The sequence below is a fragment of the Oncorhynchus mykiss genome, chromosome 10 (assembly GCF_057628025.1).
Source record: "Oncorhynchus mykiss isolate SJ-2025 chromosome 10, ASM5762802v1, whole genome shotgun sequence".
NCBI classification, from domain to species: domain Eukaryota; kingdom Metazoa; phylum Chordata; class Actinopteri; order Salmoniformes; family Salmonidae; genus Oncorhynchus; species Oncorhynchus mykiss.
Window position 1 is genome coordinate 65685500 of NC_143031.1, and position 26011 is coordinate 65711510.

At 43.5% G+C, this 26011-nt stretch overlaps 1 protein-coding gene across 21 annotated transcripts in view; it reads right to left on the minus strand.

The window, feature by feature from the left end:
* Positions 1–26011, minus strand: part of LOC110533185 (teneurin-3) — a 411381-nt gene that overhangs the window by 98244 nt on the left and 287126 nt on the right. For all 21 annotated transcript variants that reach the window (XM_036933615.2, XM_036933616.2, XM_090187570.1 and 18 more), the window contains 5 exons: positions 15924–16138; positions 14937–15147; positions 11330–11431; positions 5166–5360; positions 3049–3249 (listed from right to left, as the gene is read on the minus strand). In XM_036933615.2, the coding sequence (XP_036789510.1) occupies positions 3049–3249; positions 5166–5360; positions 11330–11431; positions 14937–15147; positions 15924–16138 (924 nt within the window). The remainder of the gene's footprint in view (positions 1–3048; positions 3250–5165; positions 5361–11329; positions 11432–14936; positions 15148–15923; positions 16139–26011) is intronic.

Consider the following 26011-nt stretch of genomic DNA (forward strand, 5'->3'; position numbering starts at 1 on the left):
CCCAGACAGGGTAAGAATAGGATAAGGGTAGAGTATGGGTAGACACTGTTTGCCAGCCATCCAGCCAGACACAAGGATTCCAACTGTGCCTGAACCAGAATGACACCCAAATCAATCAACCACAGGTAAATCAATCCTGCTGCAGTGGGGCCCATAGATGGACGCCTGCACACAATCTAGGCTTGTTTGGTACAGACTACCGACTGACGGAATGTTGTCAGTTGAGATGGAACTGTTTTTGTCTCTGTTCTGTTCTTCAGAGTTTAGACCATTTGAACCAGGAATGTGCATTCAGGTTCCTCCAAATCACTTTTAGCTCTGAGTGAAAGTGACACTTGTTTTCCATTCTGAGCCTTTTTGTTGCGGTTACATGAAGGCGACAGGAACATCTTTATTGACACGACCTTTAAATATAAACTGAGGGGAGCGGTGTTTGAATGAATTGTTGTTTGCACAAAATATAAGAGAGACACTCAACATCACATTTTTGTCATTTAGCAGACGCTCTTATACAGGACGACATATAGAAGTGAGTGCACCCATTTTCGTACTGGTCCCCCGGGGGAATCGAACCCACAACCCTGGCGTTGCAAGCGCCATGCTCTCCCAATTGAACCACAGTCTCAATTTGTAGTCTTGTGTCTGTCTTGGCAGGTCTGTACGTACAGACAGACAGTCAGAGTTGCAGGCAGCAGATGTCTGGCAGGGTGAAGACTATACTCAGACAGACCCACCCTGGCTAACTACTGTATACTAACTCTTACTGAAATACTGTCCTGTAGAAACACACAACCCAGTAGAACGGATGAGACCTGTGTTAGCGAGTTCAGAACAGGACCGTTCACTGTATTAATACTGGAAGAAAATCCTCATACAATGTTGACTACCTACAGTGCTATAGCACAGGTATTGGAGTAACAGCAACTAAAATGTTGCCACTTCTTTGGCTCTTTGCAGACAGGGACAAATAATTAACCGTAGGACCATTGCTATCAGACAGTGGCTAAGAGAAGCAATTCCGATTGAAGTCAGTGTCTAGATAGAAGACATTGATTGAGCGGAGTTCTCTTAGACTAGCTATCAGTCAGTGGCTGGAAGATCGAGCTGTTAATCTCTGAGTCATTCCAGGTAAGACCACAAGACCAACAGACCCCCGACCGCTCAGTCTTTCTCGGTCTCTAAAGTTCCATCAGCCCCCTGGAGGGGCTTCGCTCAGTGTGGGCATCCGCTGCCTGTGGCGAGCTGCCATTACCGCTGTGTGTGAGAGAGTGTGTTGTGTGTCAGGAAGTGGCGCTGTTCGTCACTGTCATCGCCTTGTCACCGGGGCGGTGTGTGTGTGTGTTTGTGTGTGCGAGACGTGGCGGGCGCTGTGTGAAGCAGGGAGGAGGGAGGGAGGGAGAGAGCGGGCTGGAGGGGTGACCAGACTGAGGCTCTGGTCACATCTGTCTGAAGGTCACCGTGGTCCCAGGCGGTCCAGACCAAACTGTCTCAGACAAAACAATAATAAAGACAGAAGAGGACATATGTTTCTGCTTAACACCCATGCTTCTCCTCTCTCCTATTCCTCTGTTTTTACTTTATTCCATGTCTAAGTCATTATCTCATTATCTCTCATCTCTCCAGGAAGATTCCACGCCCGGACAGCCCCAAAAATATTTAGGTTATCTCCAATTTTTACAGGCAATTCTCACACAGAAATTTCATTGGGAGGAAGGATGTTTGACATGCTTTTAACATTGTTATTCCATTATTTTTTTTATCACTCTGCCCACTCTGAAAAAATGATATACTTGTAGAGTATATTGTTCCAAACAATCCGCCTTGAAATGAACAAGATAAAAAAGGGTACTTTTGAGATATAAATATTTCTATTTTTGATATTTACCACACCAGAATCTCCACTATAAGGAGTATAATGACACCAAGTGATAGAAATGTCAAACAATCAATATTTTCGGGCTGTCCTGGTGTGGAATCGCCCTCCATTCGCTCTCTCTTTCTCTCAGTCTCTCTCTTTCTCTCCATCCCTCCCTCTCTGTTTTCTAGTAATTATCAGTACTGCCTTATTTAATTGAAACTCAGTGTAATTAACAAACTCACGGCCTTTGCTCTCCCTCCAGCCTTCCTTCTCTTTGCTGGCTGAGTCAGTGTGTTAGAGCCAGATAAACACAGCTTTCTCTCAAATGAAAAATGGATCAGATCGATGTGCTCTCTCTACTCTAAGCCCAGTTAATATAAAAATCACACTGTGGCCTTCATAACAGCATTAGTCCACAAAGCAGCAGTGAAAAGAGAGAGATAAAGAATGAAAGAGAGAGAGTGATACAGTGAAAGGATATAGCTGGGAAGGCCATGGCACAACTGTGAGAGAAGCTCTGTGAATGTGAATGATATCTTTAATAGATATCCATCTCCATGTAGTGAATGTCGTACTCCTGAGTTAACGAGAGGCTAGCATGCAAGCATGCTAATGTTCTAACAATGTACCAAATGTAATACTGCTAAGTTAATGAGAGCTTAACATGCTAATGTTCTAACAATGTACCAAATGTAATTCTGTTGAGTTAATAAGGCTAGCATGCTAATGTGCTAACAACGTACCAAATGTAATACTGCTAAGTTAATGCTAATGTTCTAACAATGTTCTAACAATGTTCTAACAATGTACCAAATGTAATACTGCTAAGTTAACGAGAGGCTAGCATGCTAATGTTCTAGCAATGTACCAAATGTAATACTGCTAAGTTAACGAGAGGCTAGCATGCTAATGTGCTAAAAAGGTACCAAATGTAGTACTGCTGAGTTAATGAGAGGCTAACATGCTAATGTGCTAACAATGTACCAAATGTAGTACTGTTGAGATAATAAGGCTAGCATGCTAATGTGCTTACAACGTACCAAATGTAATACGGCTGAGTTAATTTGAGGCTAGCATGCTAATGTGCTAACAACATACCAAAAATGTAGTACTTCTGCGTGAAGGCTTGCATGCTAACAACTAACAACCTTTACCAACATTCAAACAACGTGCTGAAACCAACAACGTACCGACGGAGCAGTCGGGGCCGGTCCAGTTGGTGTCGCAGGTGCAAGTGCCGCTTTCGCTCTGGTAGGTGCCGTGGCCGGAGCACTGGTCGGGGCACATGGTCTTGAGGATCTCACAGTTGGTGCCCCCCCAGCCCGGGCTACAGTGACACTCCCCGTGGATACACACACCATGGACTGAACAGCCAGGGTCCAGGCAGTCCGCTGGAGGGAGGAGGGGAAGGAGAGAGGGGTTGATTTGTCGCAATTCCCAACCAACTGCTGTCACTTTGGATTGTTGCATAGAGCAAATATAAACATACAGTACACAAACACTCACTGTGGAACTGTGGAATTGTGTTTGTGTCGGTGTGTGTGTATACTATCTCTGTGTTTGTGAGTGTCTACAGCTCAGCGTTCAACACCATAGTGCCCACAAAGCTCATCACTAAACTAAGGACCCTGGGACTAAACACCTCACTCCGCAAATGGATCCTGGACTTCCTGATGGGCCTCCTCAGGTGGTAGGGGTAAACAACAACACATCTGCCACGCCGATCCTCAACACTAATGCCCCTCAGGGGTGCATGATTAGTCCCCTCCTGTACTCCCTGTTCATCCACGTCTGCGTGGCCAAGCACTCCTACACCATCATTAAGTTTGCTGATGACACAACAGTGGTAGGCGTGATCACCGACAACGATGAAGCAACCTATAGCAAGGAGGTCAGAGACCTGGCAGAGTGGTGCCAGGACAACAACCTCTCATTCAATGTGAGCAAGACAAAGGGCTGATCGTGGACTATAGGAAAAGGAGGGCCGAACAGGCCCCCATTAATATCGACGGGGCTGAAGTGGAGCAGGTCGAGAGTTTCAAGTTCCTCGGTGTCCACATCACCAACATCCTATCATGGTCCAAGCACACCAAGGCAGTTGTGAAGAGGACACGACAACACTTTTTCCCCCTCAGGAGACTGAAAAGATTTGGCATGGGTCCCCAGATCCTCACCTGTTGTATAATGCGCATGTGCCAAATACAATTTGACTTGTCTGTTGATGCCCAGCAAGTTGCCTGGGGCTGAAGCTTGCTGAGCTGCAGTTACTTCCCTCTGCTGTCTCAGTGATGATGGGTCTTAATCTGTCCATTGACTACTGACTGGGTCACAGACCTCACAATAACATTCACTGCAAACTAATTGCATTAGCGTCGGATTGTAGTGCGTGTCAGTGGGAGGAGGTTGGCAGAAATCCATTTTATTGAGCAGTGAAGATGAGATTTTGTCCCATAGGGAAGTGCAATAATTGGATCTAATGTACAGACAGAGCTAGCCTTCTGATGGGTTGTGTTGTAGTCTAGCGTAGCAGGTACATGCAAGGATAATTTAGCTAATCTAATATTCTCCATTCTGTGTGTATGTGTATGTGTGTGTGTGTGTGTGTGTGTGCGTGCGTGCGCGCGTGAGAGCGAGTCAGTGAGTGTGTGTGTGTCTCAAGCCACGCATCAATGGGGATAGTGATGTAATTCCTTTCTCTGTGAAGTAGAGAGTTGTAATTGTTTCTGTAATACTGAACTATTGGCTGGCGGTAAAGATTATGATGGTGAATGCTGAGCAATCACACACTGACTGGCTGACAAGGAAGGAAGAGGGGAAGAGGATGTGTCTGAACATACACAAATACACACCGAGGAGAGGGGGAAAAGGGCAGGGCAGATCAAAAGATCCCTCTAACAGGAAAAACTATGAAAATCTATGATCTCCTGCTAATGGCTTAATACATCTGGCTAAGATGATCTAGCCTATCATGTGCCCTGTTTAAGCATCACGGCTCTACAGAATGACAGCAGCCAATACTTCTGATCTGGCCTATCTACGCTTGGCGGTGCTACACAGTGACAGCAGCCAATACTTCTGAAATCCTTCCTTTTTCCCATCTCCCAATCACTGTTGATGTGTATGAGATATTCTGTACATATGATACAATAGTTTATTGTCCATCTATGGGCTTCCATCCTATTTCTACACTAGATGCAGATAGGCTAGATTATTGTAAAGCACTTTGTGACAACTGTTGATACAAATACAACTTAGTTGATTGATTGGTTGGTTGGATGATTGATTGATGGATGGACTGATCTCTTACCTTCTTCACAGTTGTCTCCCTTGTATCTGGTGTTGCAGGCACAGACGCCCATGATACAGATGCCGTGTCCCCCACAGTGGATGTCTATGCACTGGTTGCTGGGCACGTCACACTCGGTCCCCTTCCAGCCACTGAAGCACAGGCAGCGACCTCTGGAGTACTGGCCGTTACCACTGCACAGCACGGGACACGAAGCTGCAATGGGACACAGAGGGACAAATGGATGTTAGCGTATACAGCGTGTGTATGTGCATAAATACACACACAGGCATACGCATAATACAGTGTGCACATTCACACATGCATGACAACATAGTCTCATGAGATATATCTTCCATATAAACGTTTTTGCAATATTGTACATGAATGTTTTTTGTTGGAGTAAAATATTGCATATACACGAGGTCACCAGGTTAATAAGATATATACAGGGTGTCACCAGGTTAATAAGATATATACAGGGTGTCACCAGGTTAATAAGATATATACAGGGTGTCACCAGGTTAATAAGATATATACAGGGTGTCACCAGGTTAATAAGATATATACAGGGTGTCACCAGGTTAATAAGATATATACAGGGTGTCACCAGGTTAATAAGATATATACAGGGTGTCACCAGGTTAATAAGATATATACAGGGTGTCACCAGGTTAATAAGATATATACAGGGTGTCACCAGGTTAATAAGATATATACAGGGTGTCACCAGGTTAATAAGATATATACAGGGTGTCACCAGGTTAATAAGATATATACAGGGTGTCACCAGGTTAATAAGATATATACAGGGTGTCACCAGGTTAATAAGATATATACAGGGTGTCACCAGGTTAATAAGATATATACAGGGTGTCACCAGGTTAATAAGATATATACAGGGTGTCACCAGGTTAATAAGATATATACAGGGTGTCACCAGGTTAATAAGATATATACAGGGTGTCACCAGGTTAATAAGATATATACAGGGTGTCACCAGGTTAATAAGATATATACAGGGTGTCACCAGGTTAATAAGATATATACAGGGTGTCACCAGGTTAATAAGATATATACAGGGTGTCACCAGGTTAATAAGATATATACAGGGTGTCACCAGGTTAATAAGATATATACAGGGTGTCACCAGGTTAATAAGATATATACAGGGTGTCACCAGGTTAATAAGATATATACAGGGTGTCACCAGGTTAATAAGATATATACAGGGTGTCACCAGGTTAATAAGATATATACAGGGTGTCACCAGGTTAATAAGATATATACAGGGTGTCACCAGGTTAATAAGATATATACAGGGTGTCACCAGGTTAATAAGATATATACAGGGTGTCACCAGGTTAATAAGATATATACACAAGGTCACCAGGTTAATAAGATATATACAGGGTGTCACCAGGTTAATAAGATATATACAGGGTGTCACCAGGTTAAGAGAGATATATACAGGGTGTCACCAGGTTAAGAGAGATATATACACGAGGTCACCAGGTTAATAAGATATATACAGGGTGTCACCAGGTTAAGAGAGATATATACAGGGTGTCACCAGGTTAATAAGATATATACAGGGTGTCACCAGGTTAAGAGAGATATATACAGGGTGTCACCAGGTTAAGAGAGATATATACACGAGGTCACCAGGTTAATAAGATATATACAGGGTGTCACCAGGTTAAGAGAGATATATACAGGGTGTCACCAGGTTAAGAGAGATATATACAGGGTGTCACCAGGTTAAGAGAGATATATACAGGGTGTCACCAGGTTAAGAGAGATGTATACAGGGTGTCACCAGGTTAAGAGAGATATATACACGAGGTCACCAGGTTAATAAGATATATACAGGGTGTCACCAGGTTAAGAGAGATATATACAGGGTGTCACCAGGTTAAGAGAGATATATACAGGGTGTCACCAGGTTAAGAGAGATATATACAGGGTGTCACCAGGTTAAGAGAGATATATACAGGGTGTCACCAGGTTAATAAGATATATACAGGGTGTCACCAGGTTAAGAGAGATATATACAGGGTGTCACCAGGTTAATAAGATATATACAGGGTGTCACCAGGTTAATAAGATATATACAGGGTGTCACCAGGTTAATAAGATATATACAGGGTGTCACCAGGTTAATAAGATATATACAGGGTGTCACCAGGTTAAGAGAGATATATACACGAGGTCACCAGGTTAATAAGATATATACAGGGTGTCACCAGGTTAATAAGATATATACAGGGTGTCACCAGGTTAAGAGAGATATATACAGGGTGTCACCAGGTTAATAAGATATATACAGGGTGTCACCAGGTTAAGAGAGATATATACAGGGTGTCACCAGGTTAATAAGATATATACAGGGTGTCACCAGGTTAATAAGATATATACAGGGTGTCACCAGGTTAATAAGATATATACAGGGTGTCACCAGGTTAATAAGATATATACAGGGTGTCACCAGGTTAAGAGAGATATATACAGGGTGTCACCAGGTTAATAAGATATATACAGGGTGTCACCAGGTTAAGAGAGATATATACAGGGTGTCACCAGGTTAATAAGATATATACAGGGTGTCACCAGGTTAAGAGAGATATATACAGGGTGTCACCAGGTTAATAAGATATATACAGGGTGTCACCAGGTTAATAAGATATATACAGGGTGTCACCAGGTTAATAAGATATATACAGGGTGTCACCAGGTTAATAAGATATATACAGGGTGTCACCAGGTTAAGAGAGATATATACAGGGTGTCACCAGGTTAATAAGATATATACAGGGTGTCACCAGGTTAAGAGAGATATATACAGGGTGTCACCAGGTTAATAAGATATATACAGGGTGTCACCAGGTTAATAAGATATATACAGGGTGTCACCAGGTTAATAAGATATATACAGGGTGTCACCAGGTTAATAAGATATATACAGGGTGTCACCAGGTTAAGAGAGATATATACAGGGTGTCACCAGGTTAATAAGATATATACAGGGTGTCACCAGGTTAAGAGAGATATATACAGGGTGTCACCAGGTTAATAAGATATATACAGGGTGTCACCAGGTTAAGAGAGATATATACAGGGTGTCACCAGGTTAATAAGATATATACAGGGTGTCACCAGGTTAATAAGATATATACAGGGTGTCACCAGGTTAATAAGATATATACAGGGTGTCACCAGGTTAATAAGATATATACAGGGTGTCACCAGGTTAAGAGAGATATATACAGGGTGTCACCAGGTTAATAAGATATATACAGGGTGTCACCAGGTTAATAAGATATATACAGGGTGTCACCAGGTTAAGAGAGATATATACAGGGTGTCACCAGGTTAATAAGATATATACAGGGTGTCACCAGGTTAAGAGAGATATATACAGGGTGTCACCAGGTTAAGAGAGATATATACAGGGTGTCACCAGGTTAATAAGATATATACAGGGTGTCACCAGGTTAATAAGATATATACAGGGTGTCACCAGGTTAATAAGATATATACAGGGTGTCACCAGGTTAATAAGATATATACACGAGGTCACCAGGTTAATAAGATATATACAGGGTGTCACCAGGTTAATAAGATATATACAGGGTGTCACCAGGTTAAGAGAGATATATACACGAGGTCACCAGGTTAATAAGATATATACAGGGTGTCACCAGGTTAAGAGAGATATATACAGGGTGTCACCAGGTTAATAAGATATATACAGGGTGTCACCAGGTTAAGAGAGATATATACAGGGTGTCACCAGGTTAAGAGAGATATATACACGAGGTCACCAGGTTAATAAGATATATACAGGGTGTCACCAGGTTAAGAGAGATATATACAGGGTGTCACCAGGTTAAGAGAGATATATACAGGGTGTCACCAGGTTAAGAGAGATATATACAGGGTGTCACCAGGTTAAGAGAGATGTATACAGGGTGTCACCAGGTTAAGAGAGATATATACACGAGGTCACCAGGTTAATAAGATATATACAGGGTGTCACCAGGTTAAGAGAGATATATACAGGGTGTCACCAGGTTAAGAGAGATATATACAGGGTGTCACCAGGTTAAGAGAGATATATACAGGGTGTCACCAGGTTAAGAGAGATATATACAGGGTGTCACCAGGTTAAGAGAGATATATACAGGGTGTCACCAGGTTAAGAGAGATATATACAGGGTGTCACCAGGTTAAGAGAGATATATACAGGGTGTCACCAGGTTAAGAGAGATATATACAGGGTGTCACCAGGTTAAGAGAGATATATACTGGGTGTCACCAGGTTAAGAGAGATATATACAGGGTGTCACCAGGTTAAGAGAGATGTATACAGGGTGTCACCAGGTTAAGAGAGATGTATACAGGGTGTCACCAGGTTAAGAGAGATATATACAGGGTGTTACCAGGTTAAGAGAGATATATACAGGGTGTCACCAGGTTAAGAGAGATATATACAGGGTGTCACCAGGTTAAGAGAGATATATACAGGGTGTCACCAGGTTAAGAGAGATATATACACGAGGTCACCAGGTTAAGAGAGATATATACAGGGTGTCACCAGGTTAAGAGAGATATATACAGGGTGTCACCAGGTTAAGAGAGATATATACAGGGTGTCACCAGGTTAAGAGAGATATATACAGGGTGTTACCAGGTTAAGAGAGATATATACAGGGTGTCACCAGGTTAAGAGAGATATATACAGGGTGTCACCAGGTTAAGAGAGATATATACAGGGTGTTACCAGGTTAAGAGAGATGTATACAGGGTGTCACCAGGTTAAGAGAGATATATACAGGGTGTCACCAGGTTAAGAGAGATGTATACAGGGTGTCACCAGGTTAAGAGAGATATATACAGGGTGTTACCAGGTTAAGAGAGATATATACAGGGTGTCACCAGGTTAAGAGAGATATATACAGGGTGTCACCAGGTTAAGAGAGATGTATACAGGGTGTCACCAGGTTAAGAGAGATATATACAGGGTGTCACCAGGTTAAGAGAGATATATACAGGGTGTTACCAGGTTAAGAGAGATATATACAGGGTGTCACCAGGTTAAGAGAGATATATACAGGGTGTCACCAGGTTAAGAGAGATATATACAGGGTGTCACCAGGTTAAGAGAGATATATACACGAGGTCACCAGGTTAAGAGAGATATATACAGGGTGTCACCAGGTTAAGAGAGATATATACAGGGTGTCACCAGGTTAAGAGAGATATATACAGGGTGTCACCAGGTTAAGAGAGATATATACAGGGTGTTACCAGGTTAAGAGAGATATATACAGGGTGTCACCAGGTTAAGAGAGATATATACAGGGTGTCACCAGGTTAAGAGAGATATATACAGGGTGTTACCAGGTTAAGAGAGATGTATACAGGGTGTCACCAGGTTAAGAGAGATATATACAGGGTGTCACCAGGTTAAGAGAGATGTATACAGGGTGTCACCAGGTTAAGAGAGATATATACTGGGTGTCACCAGGTTAAGAGAGATATATACAGGGTGTCACCAGGTTAAGAGAGATATATACAGGGTGTCACCAGGTTAAGAGAGATATATACAGGGTGTCACCAGGTTAAGAGAGATGTATACAGGGTGTCACCAGGTTAAGAGAGAGTTATATAGTGAGACAGAAAGGGACACAGAAGTCACTTCAGCGGCTCTTCAGTATCATTCGGAGGGAATATAAGCAGAGTGCTGATGAATAGTGATGGATGGAGGGACATTATACTTTCTAATGACTTTTGAGACCCTTTTGTCTTTATTTGAGCTCCAGTCAAGCACACAGTGTTGTTTAATGATGTAAGGGGAGATGGAGAGAGCCTCCTTGATGGAGGTAGTAGTAGGCAGAGACACAGAGGTACTGACTGACTGAATCAATGTGTGTGTGTGAGTGAGTGAGTGTGAGAGAGAGAAAAAGAAAGAGAGAGAGAAAGAAAGAAAGAGAGAGAAAGAAAGAGAGAGAAAGAGAGAGAGAGAGAGAGAGAGAGAATAGTGTGTGTGCGTCTGTGGGCCTGAATCAATGCCTCCAAGGCTTCTGTTATGTACGCGCCGGGGCAACAATCTACAGCCATTTACGGGAGGAGATAGTGGGTTTACTCCTCTCAAACGGCGTGTGTGTATGTGTGCGTCTTACCTCTTGAGCAATCAGGCCCAAGGAACCCTGGGAAGCAATGACACGTTCCAGACAGACAGTCACCGTTGCCATGGCAATTGTGGGGACACTCCATAACGGACTCTGAAGAGAGAGAGAGAGAGAGAGAGAGAGAGAGAAGAGAGTGTTAGTGAGTGTTTGTGTGAGTTAGAGATATGCATACAGCCACAGAAAGAAGAAGACAGAGAGAGTAGCGACATAGACAATAGGAATGACGCCCATATCCTGAAATAGAAGACATAATTAGAGATAATTAGCCAGGCAGACCAAAGTACCACACACGTACGCACACACACCCTCTCCCTGACTCTATGCTTTAATCACCACCACCCCCATATGCCTGATTGAGACAAACTGGGTCTCTTTGCTTGCCGTAACCCACCAATCAACACCTTGTTACCACCAATCATCCAGCTCACACTCCCAGCACTCCTCTGTAGCTACAGTGCCTTGCGAAAGTATTCGGCCCCCTTGAACTTTGCGACCTTTTGCCACATTTCAGGCTTCAAACATAAAGATATAAAACTGTATTTTTTTGTGAAGAATCAACAACAAGTGGGACACAATCATGAAGTGGAACGACATTTATTGGATATTTCAAACTTTTTTAACAAATCAAAAACTGAAAAATTGGGCGTGCAAAATTATTCAGCCCCCTTAAGTTAATACTTTGTAGCGCCACCTTTTGCTGCGTTATTCAGCCCCCTTAAGTTAATACTTTGTAGCGCCACCTTTTGCTGCGATTACAGCTGTAAGTCGCTTGGGGTATGTCTCTATCAGTTTTGCACATTGAGAGACTTACATTTTTTCCCATTCCTCCTTGCAAAACAGCTTGAGCTCAGTGAGGTTGGATGGAGAGCATTTGTGAACAGCAGTTTTCAGTTCTTTCCACAGATTCTCGATTGGATTCAGGTCTGGACTTTGACTTGGCCATTCTAACACCTGGATATTTTTATTTTTGAACCATTCCATTGTAGATTTTGCTTTATGTTTTGGATCATTGTCTTGTTGGAAGACAAATCTCCGTCCCAGTCTCAGGTCTTTTGCAGACTCCATCAGGTTTTCAACCAGAATGGTCCTGTATTTGGCTCCATCCATCTTCCCATCAGTTTTAACCATCTTCCCTGTCCCTGCTGAAGAAAAGCAGGCCCAAACCATGATGTTGCCACCACCATGTTTGACAGTGGGGATGGTGTGTTCAGCTGTGTTGCTTTTACGCCAAACATAACGTTTTGCATTGTTGCCAAAAAGTTCAATTTTGGTTTCATCTGACCAGAGCACCTTCTTCCACATGTTTGGTGTGTCTCCCAGGTGGCTTGTGGCAAACTTTAAATGACACTTTTTATGGATATCTTTAAGAAATGGCTTTCTTCTTGCCACTCTTCCATAAAGGCCAGATTTGTGCAATATATGACTGATTGTTGTCCTATGGACAGAGTCTCCCACCTCAGCTGTAGATGTCTGCAGTTCATCCAGAGTGATCATGGGCCTCTTGGCTGCATCTCTGATCAGTCTTCTCCTTGTATGAGCTGAAAGTTTAGAGGGACGGCCAGGTCTTGGTAGATTTGCAGTGGTCTGATACTCCTTCCATTTCAATATTATCACTTGCACAGTGCTCCTTGGGATGTTTAAAGCTTGGGAAATCTTTTTGTATCCAAATCCGGCTTTAAACTTCTTCACAACAGTATCTCGGACCTGCCTGGTGTGTTCCTTGTTCTTCATGATGCTCTCTGCGCTTTTAACGGACCTCTGAGACTATCACAGTGCAAGTGCATTGATACGGAGACTTGATTACACACAGGTGGATTGTATTTATCATCATTAGTCATTTAGGTCAACATTGGATCATTCAGAGATCCTCACTGAACTTCTGGAGAGAGTTTGCTGCACTGAAAGTAAAGGGGCTGAATAATTTTGCACGCCCAATTTTTCAGTTTTTGATTTGTTAAAAAAGTTTGAAATATCCAATAAATGTGTCCCACTTGTTGTTGATTCTTCACAAAAAAATACAGTTTTATATCTTTATGTTTGAAGCCTGAAATGTGGCAAAAGGTCGCAAAATTCAAGGGGGCCGAATACTTTCGCAAGGCACTGTACAAGACAGACAGAATATTACCAGCCTTTTACCATCTCTCTCCTTCTATCTCTCTCTAAATCTCTTTCTATCCTTCTCTCCTCCACAGTATCAGGCCAATTTTACCAGCCTTCTACCATCTCTCTCCTTCTATCACTCTCTAAATCTCTTTCTATCCCTCTCTCCTCCACAGTATCAGGCCAATATTACCAGCCTTCTACCATCTCTCTCCTTCTATCACTCTCTAAATCTCTTTCTATCCCTCTCTCCTCCACAGTATCAGGCCACCAGCCTTCTACCATCTCTCTCCTTCTATCTCTCTCTAAATCTCTTTCTATCCCTCTCTCCTCCACATTATCAGGCCAATATTACCAGCCTTCTACCATCTCTTCCTGTCTCTCTCTCTATCACGCTCTTCCCCCAATCATTCTGTCTTCTTCACCATCGGGCCAAAATCACCATGCTTTTCAGCCCTCCCTCCTCCTCCCTGTCTCTCTCTCTTTTGGGTACATGAAACAGGTTAGGAGAGGGAATTAAGGTATTGAAATGATTTCTCAGAAGTTGTACCAGGCATGTCATAGCGTGGTTCAGTAAATATCAAGCCAACACGCTAGATCCATGTACTGCCAAACAGGACTTCTCAATATAGCTAAAGGTTGAGAGCTGGTGTGTGTGTGTGTGTGTGTGTGTGTGTGTGTGTGTGTGTGTGTGTGTGTGTGTGTGTAATCTGTTGATGCTGTGCTGTGGGATTATTTAAGGTACTCTTTAAAGAGGTAGCGTTTCAGACGTTTCCAAATCAACAGAGAGATGTGGAAATGCAATACACAAGACATTAAGTCAGGTCAAACGTTTGCCACAACGCCCACACAACCCTCCCACAACCCTTCACCATCTCTGGTGCTTATTGCAGGGGCATGTCCAACCTTTATAGCGTTCGTACAATGGATGGACAAACAATACATTTATATTTCCATTATAACAGAGATGGCGAGAGAGTGTTTTGATTAAGGCAGTCAGCCTTCTACCCTGTTCTTTGGAAGGTGGGAAGAGAGGGAGGGAGGGAGAGAGAGAGAGAGAGAGATAGAGCAAGAGAGAGAGAAAGAGGGAGAGAGAGGAAGAAAGAGAGAGAGAGCGGGAGAGAGAGAAAGAGCAGGAGAGAGAGAGAAAGAAAGAGAGAAAGAAAGAGGGAGAGAGAGTGAGAGCGAGAGAGGAAGAGGGAGAGAGAGAGAGAAAGAGATAATGAGAGAGATAGATAGAGGGAGAGCGAGAGACAGGGATAAATAGATAGAGAGAGAGAGAAAGAAAGAGGGAGAGAGAGAGAGATAGATAGAGAGAGAGACAAAGAGGGAGGAAGAGAGACAGGGAGAAATAGATAGAGAGAATGAGGGAGAGAGAACAGGACACTAAGGAGCGTGTGCTGTGCTTTGATGTAGGGCCTCAACTCTCCAGCCACTTACTGAGAGGCCACACATTACGCAGAGCTGACGCACGCTGGAGACACACACACACACTGACCTATGACGATGGTGTTGTAGGAGACCTGTTCTGAGTTCTTCCCGTCGTTGTAGAAGGCCATGTGCCAGATGCCAGAGTCCAGGTACTGGATGAAGCCCGCTTCGTGCACGCTCACCGAGCGCGCCCGCCTAGACACGCCCTCCACCTCCACCAGCCCGCGCTTCTCCTTGGTGATCAGGCGACTGCCATCCAGCAGCTCCACAAAGTCATACTGGACAACACACACACACACACACACACACACACACACACACACACACACACACAATATGAGACTCCATTTCATCTGTTTCTAGTCCTTCAACACTAACGCTTGAACTAACGTTTGGCCTCGGATGACTTGGAACATTTTTCCTTTAATTTCTGGCCATAAATGTTTTATATCTCACAGTGGCCATAAACATTGATTCTATTAACATTTTCCCCATCTCTGCTAATGAGTCCTTCGTGGAAAGAATGCTTTTCTCCCCAAAAAGAGAAAAATATTCATTCCTGACACGGACACACACACCATCCACAGAGACCAAACCTGAAAAATGACCACTTCTTAATTCCCTGTCTGTTCCTCAGCCTTCATCCAACATGTCCGTCAATATCCCCTCATTATGTCCTCTCCAACGTCTTAAAGAAACATATTGATTACCACACAGAGCAAATAATGCCACGGCGCCTGCTAACGCCCACGCTCCACTCTGGGGTATCGACGCGCAGCGTTGAGAAGAACTTTGTTGCCAATTACCTCTATTAGGCTTTAGCCGCTTCATTTGGATTGTGTGTGTGTGTGTGTGTGCTTCATTTAGAGGCTGCACGGAGTGTCTCTGCCGTACCCTTGAGGAATATGTCTGCCATTGTTAAAGATGATACATTGGCCCTGTTTGAAAACTTAACTAGCCTTCAAATCCTTGATGACTCCCATGCTTGATTCCTCAATGTGTTGCCTCCCTCTCAAAGCTCATTGGAGGGGAGGGACATTGAATCCCTTCCTACCTGTGTATGCGAGGGGGGCAGGCCCTTCCTGCCGTAGACCCCCACCAACGCATCCCTCTGCACTGAGATGTTGAACTTGAGGAACTGGGGCTGGTCAATGTAGAGCTGGGAGCGCCAGAAGATCCCTGGTGGGACTTCCTGAACGGCCCTGCGCCCCACGTCCACCTCCCCCGTGTCTATGGTGTTGTTCTCCTGGAGGAACACCCCTAGTTTACCTAGATAGAGGGAGAGAGTGGGGGAGGGGAGGGAGAAGAGAAAGGGAGGGGGAGAAAAGAGGGATTAAATTAGCATGCTGAATGACAGAAATATGGTTCCAGTTTAGGACAACATGATGAAGTAGTATGCACTTGTAATGATGAAAGTGAATGGAGGAAGGCATCATCACTATGCATTTGAATACAGCTGTTTAGATTGTTAGCGGAAGCCTGCATTCAGCCATCAGATTAAGATGGTAATCCTCATAACAACCATGCATAATAACTGTTTCCTGAGGCTGTTACAGTAATGTTGTAATGAGGCACTAGACTGCAACAGTAATGTTGTAATGAGGCACTAGGCTGTTACAGTAATGTTGTAATGAGGCACTAGACTGCAACAGTAATGTTGTAATGAGGCACTAGGCTGTTACAGTAATGTTGTAAAGAGGCACTAGGCTGCTACAGTAATGTTGTAATGAGGCACTAGGCTGCTACAGTAATGTTGTAATGAGGCACTAGACTGCAACAGTAATGTTGTAATGAGGCACTAGGCTGTTACAGTAATGTTGTAATGAGGCACTAGGCTGCTAGAGTAATGTTGTAATGAGGCACTAGGCTGCTACAGTAATGTTGTAATGAGGCACTAGACTGCAACAGTAATGTTGCAACAGTAATGTTGTAATGAGGCACTAGGCTGCTACAGTAATGTTGTAATGAGGCACTAGGCTGCTAGAGTAATGTTGTAATGAGGTACTAGGCTGCTACAGTAATGTTGTAATGAAGCACTAGACTGCAACAGTAATGTTGTAATGAGGCACTAGGCTGCTACAGTAATGCTGTAATGAGGCACTAGACTGCTACAGTAATGTTGTAATGAGGCACAGGACTGCAACAGTAATGTTGTAATGAGGCACTAGGCTGCTACAGTAATGTTGTAATGAGGCACTAGGCTGCTAGAGTAATGTTGTAATGAGGCACTCGACTGCTACAGTAATGTTGTAATGAGACAATAGCCTGTTGTCAGGTGTGTTTGTACTGTGCTATGGTCGTTGTAATGAGGCAGTAGGCAGAACAGTAGCCTGGTCTAAGGTCTGTTTGTACTGTGCTATGGTCGTTGTAATGAGGCAGTAGGCAGAACAGTAGCCTGGTCTAAGGTCTGATTGCACTGTGTTAAGGTCGTTGTAATGAGGCAGTAGGCAGAACAGTAGCCTGGTCTAAGGACTGATTGTACTGTGTTAAGGTCGTTGTAATGAGGCAGTAGGCAGAACAGTAGCCTGGTCTCAGGTCTGATTGTACTGTGTTATGGTCGTTGTAATGAGGCAGTAGGCAGAACAGTAGCCTGGTGTAAGGTCTGATTGTACTGTGTTAAGGTCATTGTAATGAGGCAGTAGGCAGAACAGTAGCCTGGTCTCAGGTCTGATTGTACTGTGTTAAGGTCATTGTAATGAGGCAGTAGGCAGAACAGTAGCCTGGTCTAAGGTCTGATTGTACTGTATTATGGTTGTTGTAATGAGGCAGTAGGCAGAACAGTAGCCTGGTCTCAGGTCTGTTTGTACTGTGTTATGGTCGTTGTAATGTAGCTACTGTAACACACTAGTGCCAAACACCTGCTAATGTTACAACCACAGAAATATAAGTCAATGGTAAATGTTCTAGTTATTTTATTTCTATAGTCCAGACACCCCATTTCAGTCTTTGTCACCACCACATTAACGAACCCTGACTCACGGTCACACACTTTACCAGTAATTTCCAGTAATATTATATCTTATCCCATAAGGATCCGGGAGGACTATTATTTTAGGAAATACAACTCATATAGACATAACCCATCACCATACACACAACACCCCTACAAATACATAAGCATGAGTTGGACACATTATCATCCACACAGTAACACAGTGTGTGTGTTTGTTTGTGAGAGAGAGCTATAGGCTACCTCCGAAGGGAATCATGGCGGTCACGGGGGAATCGACTGGTCTGCTACGGTTACTAATGGACAGCAGCTGTTGTTAATAATCCATTAATTATTGCAGAAGTGGTTCAGGGGACCTGTGGTGTATGTGTGAGTGGTTCAGGGGACCTGTGGTGTATGTGTGAGTGGTTCAGGGGACCTGTGAGATTCATAATGCCAGAGAGAGAGAGAATGTGTGATGTAGTACATGCTTACAAAGGGCCATTTCCACTGTCCGAAGAAGCAATTAGACACAAAATGCTGCTTGCTAGTGAAACACTGGTCTCTCTCTCTCGCTCTCTCTCTGTCGCTATCTTTCCCCTTCCCCTCTTGCGCTCTCTCGCTCTAACGCTCTCTCTCTCTCTGTGAGCTAGGGTAAAAAAAGGACCTCATACGGTAAAACTTTAAATTAAATGGCAAAGTTCTACGGTATGTATGAGATGCTGCTGCCCTCAAGCAGTAAAGATGAGATGTGTTTGAATAGTAACACAATCAATATCATGCTGTGTATTGAACTCTCCAGTCCACCCTACATGAGAAAAAGATGAGCATCTATTTATCATCACACTAAGCCCCACAAACACACACGGACAACCACTTGAAAAACATGATTCACTTAAGTCTTTAGAAAAACGAACTATCCGTCAACATAACATTTTCTTGTGTGCAACAGTAGATGCATATTCAATCAACCACTTCGGAAAAAAACTGCTTTCTTAGAGCAGCTGGCTCTCTCTCTGTTATAATGCACTATGGCTCAACAGTGTGGCCAATGTACTGAGTGTTGTCGGGAGTCAGATTACTGCTAGTAATCAAACAGTAATCTGTATTAACGGCTCTTAATTGTTGAAACATCACTGATAGAACTAGACCAACACAGAAGTAGAGAAAGCCTCTCTCTTGATCATGTGGTTGATCAGGGTTATGTGGTGCATCAACAAGGACAAGGATGAACAAGGAGAAAGAGTCACTGGTGTTTGTGTGTGTGTGCGTACAGTATGTGTGTGTGTGTGGTTGGCCCTATGCCATTACTACTGTGTGATAATAATGCAGCAGCTTCAGCTCAGGCTAGACACCACCAGCTCTGACAGCTATACATACACTGATCAGTTCACATACACAGATCAGATGAACTACACAGATCAAATGACATACACAGATCAGATGACATACACAGATCAGATGACATACACAGATCAGATGAACTACACAGATCAGATGACATACACAGATCAGATGACATACACAGATCAGATGACATACACAGATCAGATGACATACACAGATCAGATGACATACACAGATCAGATGACATACACAGATCAGATGACATGACATACACAGATCAGATTGAACATGATGCCATGGTGGAAGACAAGAGCTGTGTTCGAATACTCATACTAACCGCACTATTTGTGAGGTGATTGAGTAAATAGTATGCTTATTGGTCATAGTATGGATATAGTTAGTATGCTGAAAGTTCCCGGATGTCGTACTAAATTCGCCAAAATACGAAGTATACACGCATAGGACACGATTTCCGTTTGGGGACTATAATGCAATTCCGTAGGAAATGGGAATGGCTTCACATTGTTTTCAGATTTTAAGAAAATAGAGGAAAATATGCAGCAGAAGTCCGACGAGAGCGGATACAAATTCATTGATTTAACTAATTATGACAAATGTTAAGAAAATGTTGAGCAATGTAATAAAGTAATGACTTTTCAAATAAGTTACCATCCACGTTATGTTGGCCGACAATTTGTTAGCTACGCTGTATTTACGAACCACACAGCATATTATTACAGCAGTATGTACCAGTGTGTTAGCTAGCTACCTAGCGTTAGTTGGCTACTTATACATCAAACTTGACAGTATATTAACTATAGGCTGTCTAACTACCCAACGTCTATTGACTTGATTATTCCCATCATTCTTAGCTCAGCTAAATGGTATAGTATAGTCGGTGTGCGTTCTCAATGGACATTCGGGTGCTTTCGTAAATTCGCTCTGGCTATTGTCTGAGTGTACCAGAGTACAGAATGACGAATTTACCAGCGCTCAACACCCATTGAATATGCCCGATGTCAGTTAACATCGGCAAAAAAGCCTAAACAGTCACCAAACGCTCTGGATAACATGAAAACTGCCTAACCAGCTCTGCTAGGGCGAGTAAAATGGTCAAAGTGGTCTCATTTGTGTCTGGAAGTAGCTAGCAAGCTATCCAACGTTAGCTTGGGTGCTTGACAGCCGTTGTAAGGTCAGAACGCTCAAATCAACCCTACTCCTCAGCCCAAGTGTCCAGTGCGCGCACCGAGAGCCAAACGCTCTGAATTTACAAACTGACAATCTGACAACGCTCTGAATTTACAAACGGACAATCTGACAACGCTTTGAATTTTCAAATGGACAATCTGACAACGCTCTGAATTTACAAACGGACAATCTGACAACGCTCTGAATTTACAAACGGACAATCTGACAACGCTCTGAATTTACAAATGGACAATCTGACAACGCTCTGAATTTTCAAATGGACAATCTGACAACGCTCTGAATTTTCAAACGGACAATCTGACAACGCTCTGAATTTACAAACGGACAATCTGACAACGCTCTGAATTTACAAATGGACAATCTGACAACGCTCTGAATTTACAAACGGACAATCTGACAACGCTCTGAATTTACAAACGGACAATCTGACAACGCTCTGAATTTACAAATGGACAATCTGACAACGCTCTGAATTTACAAACGGACAATCTGACAACGCTCTGAATTTACAAACGGACAATCTGACAACGCTCTGAATTTACGAGTGCACTCTGGCACTCCACATTGAATTTAAGAACACACCCAAAGTCGTAAAATGTCTAACTAGTAATTTGTTACGCTAACTAGCTAGCAAGAAGTTGCATAGCAACAGCATCAACTTCGAATCGCTAGTACGCTCAACTGAAAGCATAATGTTCCTTTACATTATACAGTACTAAAGTGAACTAATAGTATATAGTATGTTGTATATACTCATTAAGTATGTAGTATACAGTATGTTAGTATGGGTATTCGAACACAGCTAAGGTCTTCCTAAAATGATAAGGCAAACCATACATTATTCACAGTTCTATGTGTGTGTGTGTGTGTGTGTGTGTGTGTGTGTGTGTGTGTGTGCATCATGAATGTATAAGATTGTGTGAATGTAATACGAGTATTTCGTTCTAGTTCTGAAATTTTAGCTACAGTCTTCTAGCTTTACTGCACTGTCTTCTAGCTGTACTACACTGTCTTCTAGATTTAATACACTGTCTTCTAGCTGTACTACACTGTCTTCTAGCTGTACTATACTGTTTTCTAAATGTAATACACTCTCTTCTAGATTTAATACACTCTCTTCTAGATTGTGTGAATGTAATACGAGTATTTCGTTCTAGTTCTGAAATTTTAGCTACAGTCTTCTAGCTTTACTGCACTGTCTTCTAGCTGTACTACACTGTCTTCTAGATTTAATACACTGTCTTCTAGCTGTACTACACTGTCTTCTAGCTGTACTACACTGTCTTCTAGCTGTACTACACTGTCTTCTAGCTGTACTACACTGTCTTCTAGCTGTACTACACTGTCTTCTAGCTGAACTACACTGTCTTCTAGCTTTAATACACTGTGTTCTACACTTTGCTGTTTCACTCCACCTGGACCTGTCAACAAAGCCCTTTCCTCTCGCCCAGTGCACCTCAATCCAACACTTCCAATCATCGGTGAGAGTGAGTGAGTGAGTGAGTGAGTGCACGAAGGCGATTGCTCTCCTACTCTTCCTCCCCCTGGGTAGACTCTCTTATAGAGAGAGTGCTTTTAGGTTACCTGCCAATCACAGAGGTGAACAACAACATGCAGTCCAAAGATAGGTACTGGACACGCACGCACGCGCACACGCACACGCACAAGATGCGTGGGTTGACTCATAACCCGCAGTCCCCGCGATTATACAGATGTAATTTGAGCCAGTTTGCTACAGCAGGAAATTAATGCTGCAGCAACAGAAAATGTGAATTAATATGTGGATTATAATTAATGGACATTTTTTTAGGGGTTGATATATTTTTCGTAAGTCTGAAATTTCAAAGTGGACATTTTTAAACCTTTTTAAACCTCAATCACACTACAAGTTTTTGAATTATTTGTAAAGTTTTAATTTTCTCCTGCAACAGGGTGATCAAACTAAGATCCTACACCTGTGTCCGCGGGGCGGGCGGGTTTAGGGTCATGAAATATTGTGTGGATGAAGGGTGGGTTTAGGTTCATGAAGTACACTGCTCAAAAAAAATAAAGGGAACACTTAAACAACACAATGTAACTCCAAGTCAATCACACTTCTGTGAAATCAAACTTTCCACTTAGGAAGCAACACTGATTGACAATACATTCCACATGCTGTTGTGCAAATGGAATAGACAACAGGTGGAAATTATAGGCAATTAGCAAGACACCCCCAATAAAGGAGTGGTTCTGCAAGTGGTGACCACAGACCACTTCTCAGTTCCTATACTTCCTGGCTGATGTTTTGGTCACTTTTGAATGCTGGCGGTGCTTTCACTCTAGTGGTAGCATGAGACGGAGTCTACAACGCACACAAGTGGCTCAGGTAGTGCAGCTCATCCAGGATGGCACATCAATGCAAGCTGTGGCAAGAAGGTGCAGGATGTTTTTCATTTGCCAGAGAACACCAAGATTGGTAAATTCGCCACTGGCGCCCTGTGCTCTTCACAGATGAAAGCAGATTCACACTGAGCACATGTGACAGACGTGACAGAGTCTGGAGACGCCGTGGAGAATGTTCTGCTGCCTGCAACATCCTCCAGCATGACTGGTTTGGCGGTGGGTCAGTCATGGTGTGGGGTGGCATTTCTTTGGGGGGCCGCACAGCCCTCCATGTGCTCGCCAGAGGTAGCCTGACTGCTATTAGGTAATGAGATGAGATCCTCAGACCCCTTGTGAGACCATATGCTGGTGCGGTTGGCCCTGGGTTCCTCCTAATGCAAGACAATGCTAGACCTCACGTGGCTGGAGTGTGTCAGCAGTTCCTGCAAGAGGAAGGCATTGATGCTATGGACTAGCCCGCCCGTTCCCCAGACCTGAATCCAATTGAGCACATCTGGGACATCATGTCTCGCTCCATCCACCAACGCCACGTTGCACCACAGACTGTCCAGGAGTTGGCGGATGCTTTAGTCCAGGTCTGGGAGGAGATCCCTCAGGAGACCATCCGCCACCTCATCAGGAGCATGCCCAGGCATTGTAGGGAGGTCATACAGGCACGTGGAGGCCACACACACTACTGAGCCTCATTTTGACTTGTTTTAAGGACATTACATCAAAGTTGGATCAGCCTGTAGTGTGGTTTTCCACTTTCATTTTGAGTGTGACCTCCATGGGTTGATAAATTTGATTTCCATTGATCATTTTTTGTTGTTGTTGTTGTCAGCACATTCAACTCTGTAAAGAAAAAAGTATTTAATAAGAATATTTCATTCATTCAGATCTAGGATGTGTTATTTTAGTGTTCCCTTAATTTTTTTGAGCAGTGTATTTTGTGGATGAAGGGTGTGTGGGTGGTGGGCGGGTTGGACAAAGGGAAAATGATTCATAAAAAAATTCCATAAACGTATGATAATTCTTGTGCAATTCATATCTATATGATACATTGAGGTTTTTCTTTCATGATTTTGATCAGGCATTCGGGCGTAAACCTAAACTTTACGGCCTAACTGTACATGTGCCAAATATAAGCCGATAGCCAAATGTTATTGGGAACTTGGGCAGAAAAAGTTAACGGCGATCCACTGAGGCAAAAAGGACAAAAGTGTTCAGTACATATTGTATATTAGCGGGTTAGGGTCGGGTGCAGGCCTCCTATTTATCACAGATAGTCAGGCGGTTGCAGACGGGTTATTAGCAATTGCTGGTGGGTGCGGGTCAACAAACAGCTGACCCGCGCATCACTAACAGACACACACACACACTCACTCACTGAGACGAGTGTGAAGGTAGAGTCAGCATATATTTATCAATGTGTGCATGTATGTTTAGATGCACTTTACTTTTCTAACACTGTGTGTGTGTGTGTGTGTGTGTGTGTGTGTGTGTGTGTGTGTGTGTGTGAGCGTGTGTGTGTCTGTGCACATGTCTATTTGTGGTGGTCCATTCATTCACATCAGTGAACAAAGCCATAGGCTGTCACTGCAGACCGTTGATGGCGCCGGCTCACACAGAGAGAGAGGAAGAGGAAGAGAGAGAGGAGGCCAAGGTTAGTTGAAGGAGGAGAGAAAAGAGGAGGGAGGGATTTTGTATTGATTAGAAGTGATGTGCTGAGTGGCGGCATGGCTGTGTTAATTAGTCGGTTATGATGAGGGCTGGAAGAGCTCATTAGATTGAGAGCGTTCATTACTTCCTCACGTTAATGTAAATACTATCATGTTAGCATGACCACTCCTCTTCCTCCTCCTCCACAGTGGCTTTTAGACTCTCAGTTCACCTCAGTTAGAGATCTGTCTGTCTGAATGTTGTCTGAATGGTGGTGACGGTCACTGTTACCTTGTACAGTCTGATATCTGTTTATCTAACCAAACACACAACCACATAAAAATAAAGAAGACGGGGATAAAGGGAAGAGGGATGTTTGGAGGGACATGGTGAGTGGAAGAGACATGATGGAGAGAGGAGAGGGATGTTTGGAGGGACATGGTGAGTGGAAGAGACATGATGGAGAGAGGAGAGGGATGTTTGGAGGGACATGCTGAGTGGAAGAGACATGATGGAGAGAGGAGAGGGATGTTTGGAGGGACATGGTGAGTGGAAGAGACATGATGGAGAGAGGAGAGGGATGTTTGGAGGGACATGGTGAGTGGAAGAGACATGATGGAGAGAGGAGAGGGATGTTTGGAGGGACATGGTGAGTGGAAGAGACATGATGGAGAGAGGAGAGGGATGTTTGGAGGGACATGGTGAGTGGAAGAGACATGATGGAGAGAGGAGAGGGATGTTTGGAGGGACATGCTGAGTGGAAGAGACATGATGGAGAGAGGAGAGGGATGTTTGGAGGGACATGCTGAGTGGAAGAGACATGATGGAGAGAGAAAGAGAGAGAGAAAAAGAGGGAAAGAGAATAAAAGAGAGAGAGACGGCCTGCTCGCAGAACTGAACAAGTGTCAACCTAATTGTGTCAGCGAAGGTTAGGAGGGGGAGGAGAACGACTCTACCCTCCCCTGTATGGGGACACAAGCACTGGAGGGACAGGAGCACACGGGGACACACGGACACCCATCAAATCACCGGCACAAGAAGCAGATCAGCTGCATCTCAAATGGCACCCTACTCCCTATATAGTGCACTACTTTGGACTAAAGACCTATGGTCCCTGGTCAAAGGTAGTGCACTAAATAGGGAACAGAGTGCCATTTGGAACGCAATCTAAGCCTGTATCACAGTGGGAGATGAGACAGTGGTGAAAGTACTGGGGCTCATGCTAGTCCATTCTCTCCTCAGCTCTCTGCAGTACGATGGCCCAGTGTCATGGGTTTATTTCATCTCTACTATGCTAATTTGAACCTACACTCGACCCAAATTAAGAAGAAAAAGTGTGTGATTATAGATGTATTCTCATAACTCGCGACCACACCTCTCACATGCCCAGGTCCCACTTTGGGTCCCGACCCATAGTTTAAGAAACCCTGCTCTCGTCAGCTCTCTGCTGCCCAGTCATAGACTTAGTTTGTAAGGTCAGTCCACTTCCAGAAAAAGCCACTCTGTCTCACCTCAGCCTACAGAGACCAACACAGAGTCTGTACTACCTCAAATACCTGCAGTACTACCATCCCCTCTCCTCTCCACAGGGGATTCAGAGTGATGGTGGACATGGAAAAGGTGTGTGTGAGTGT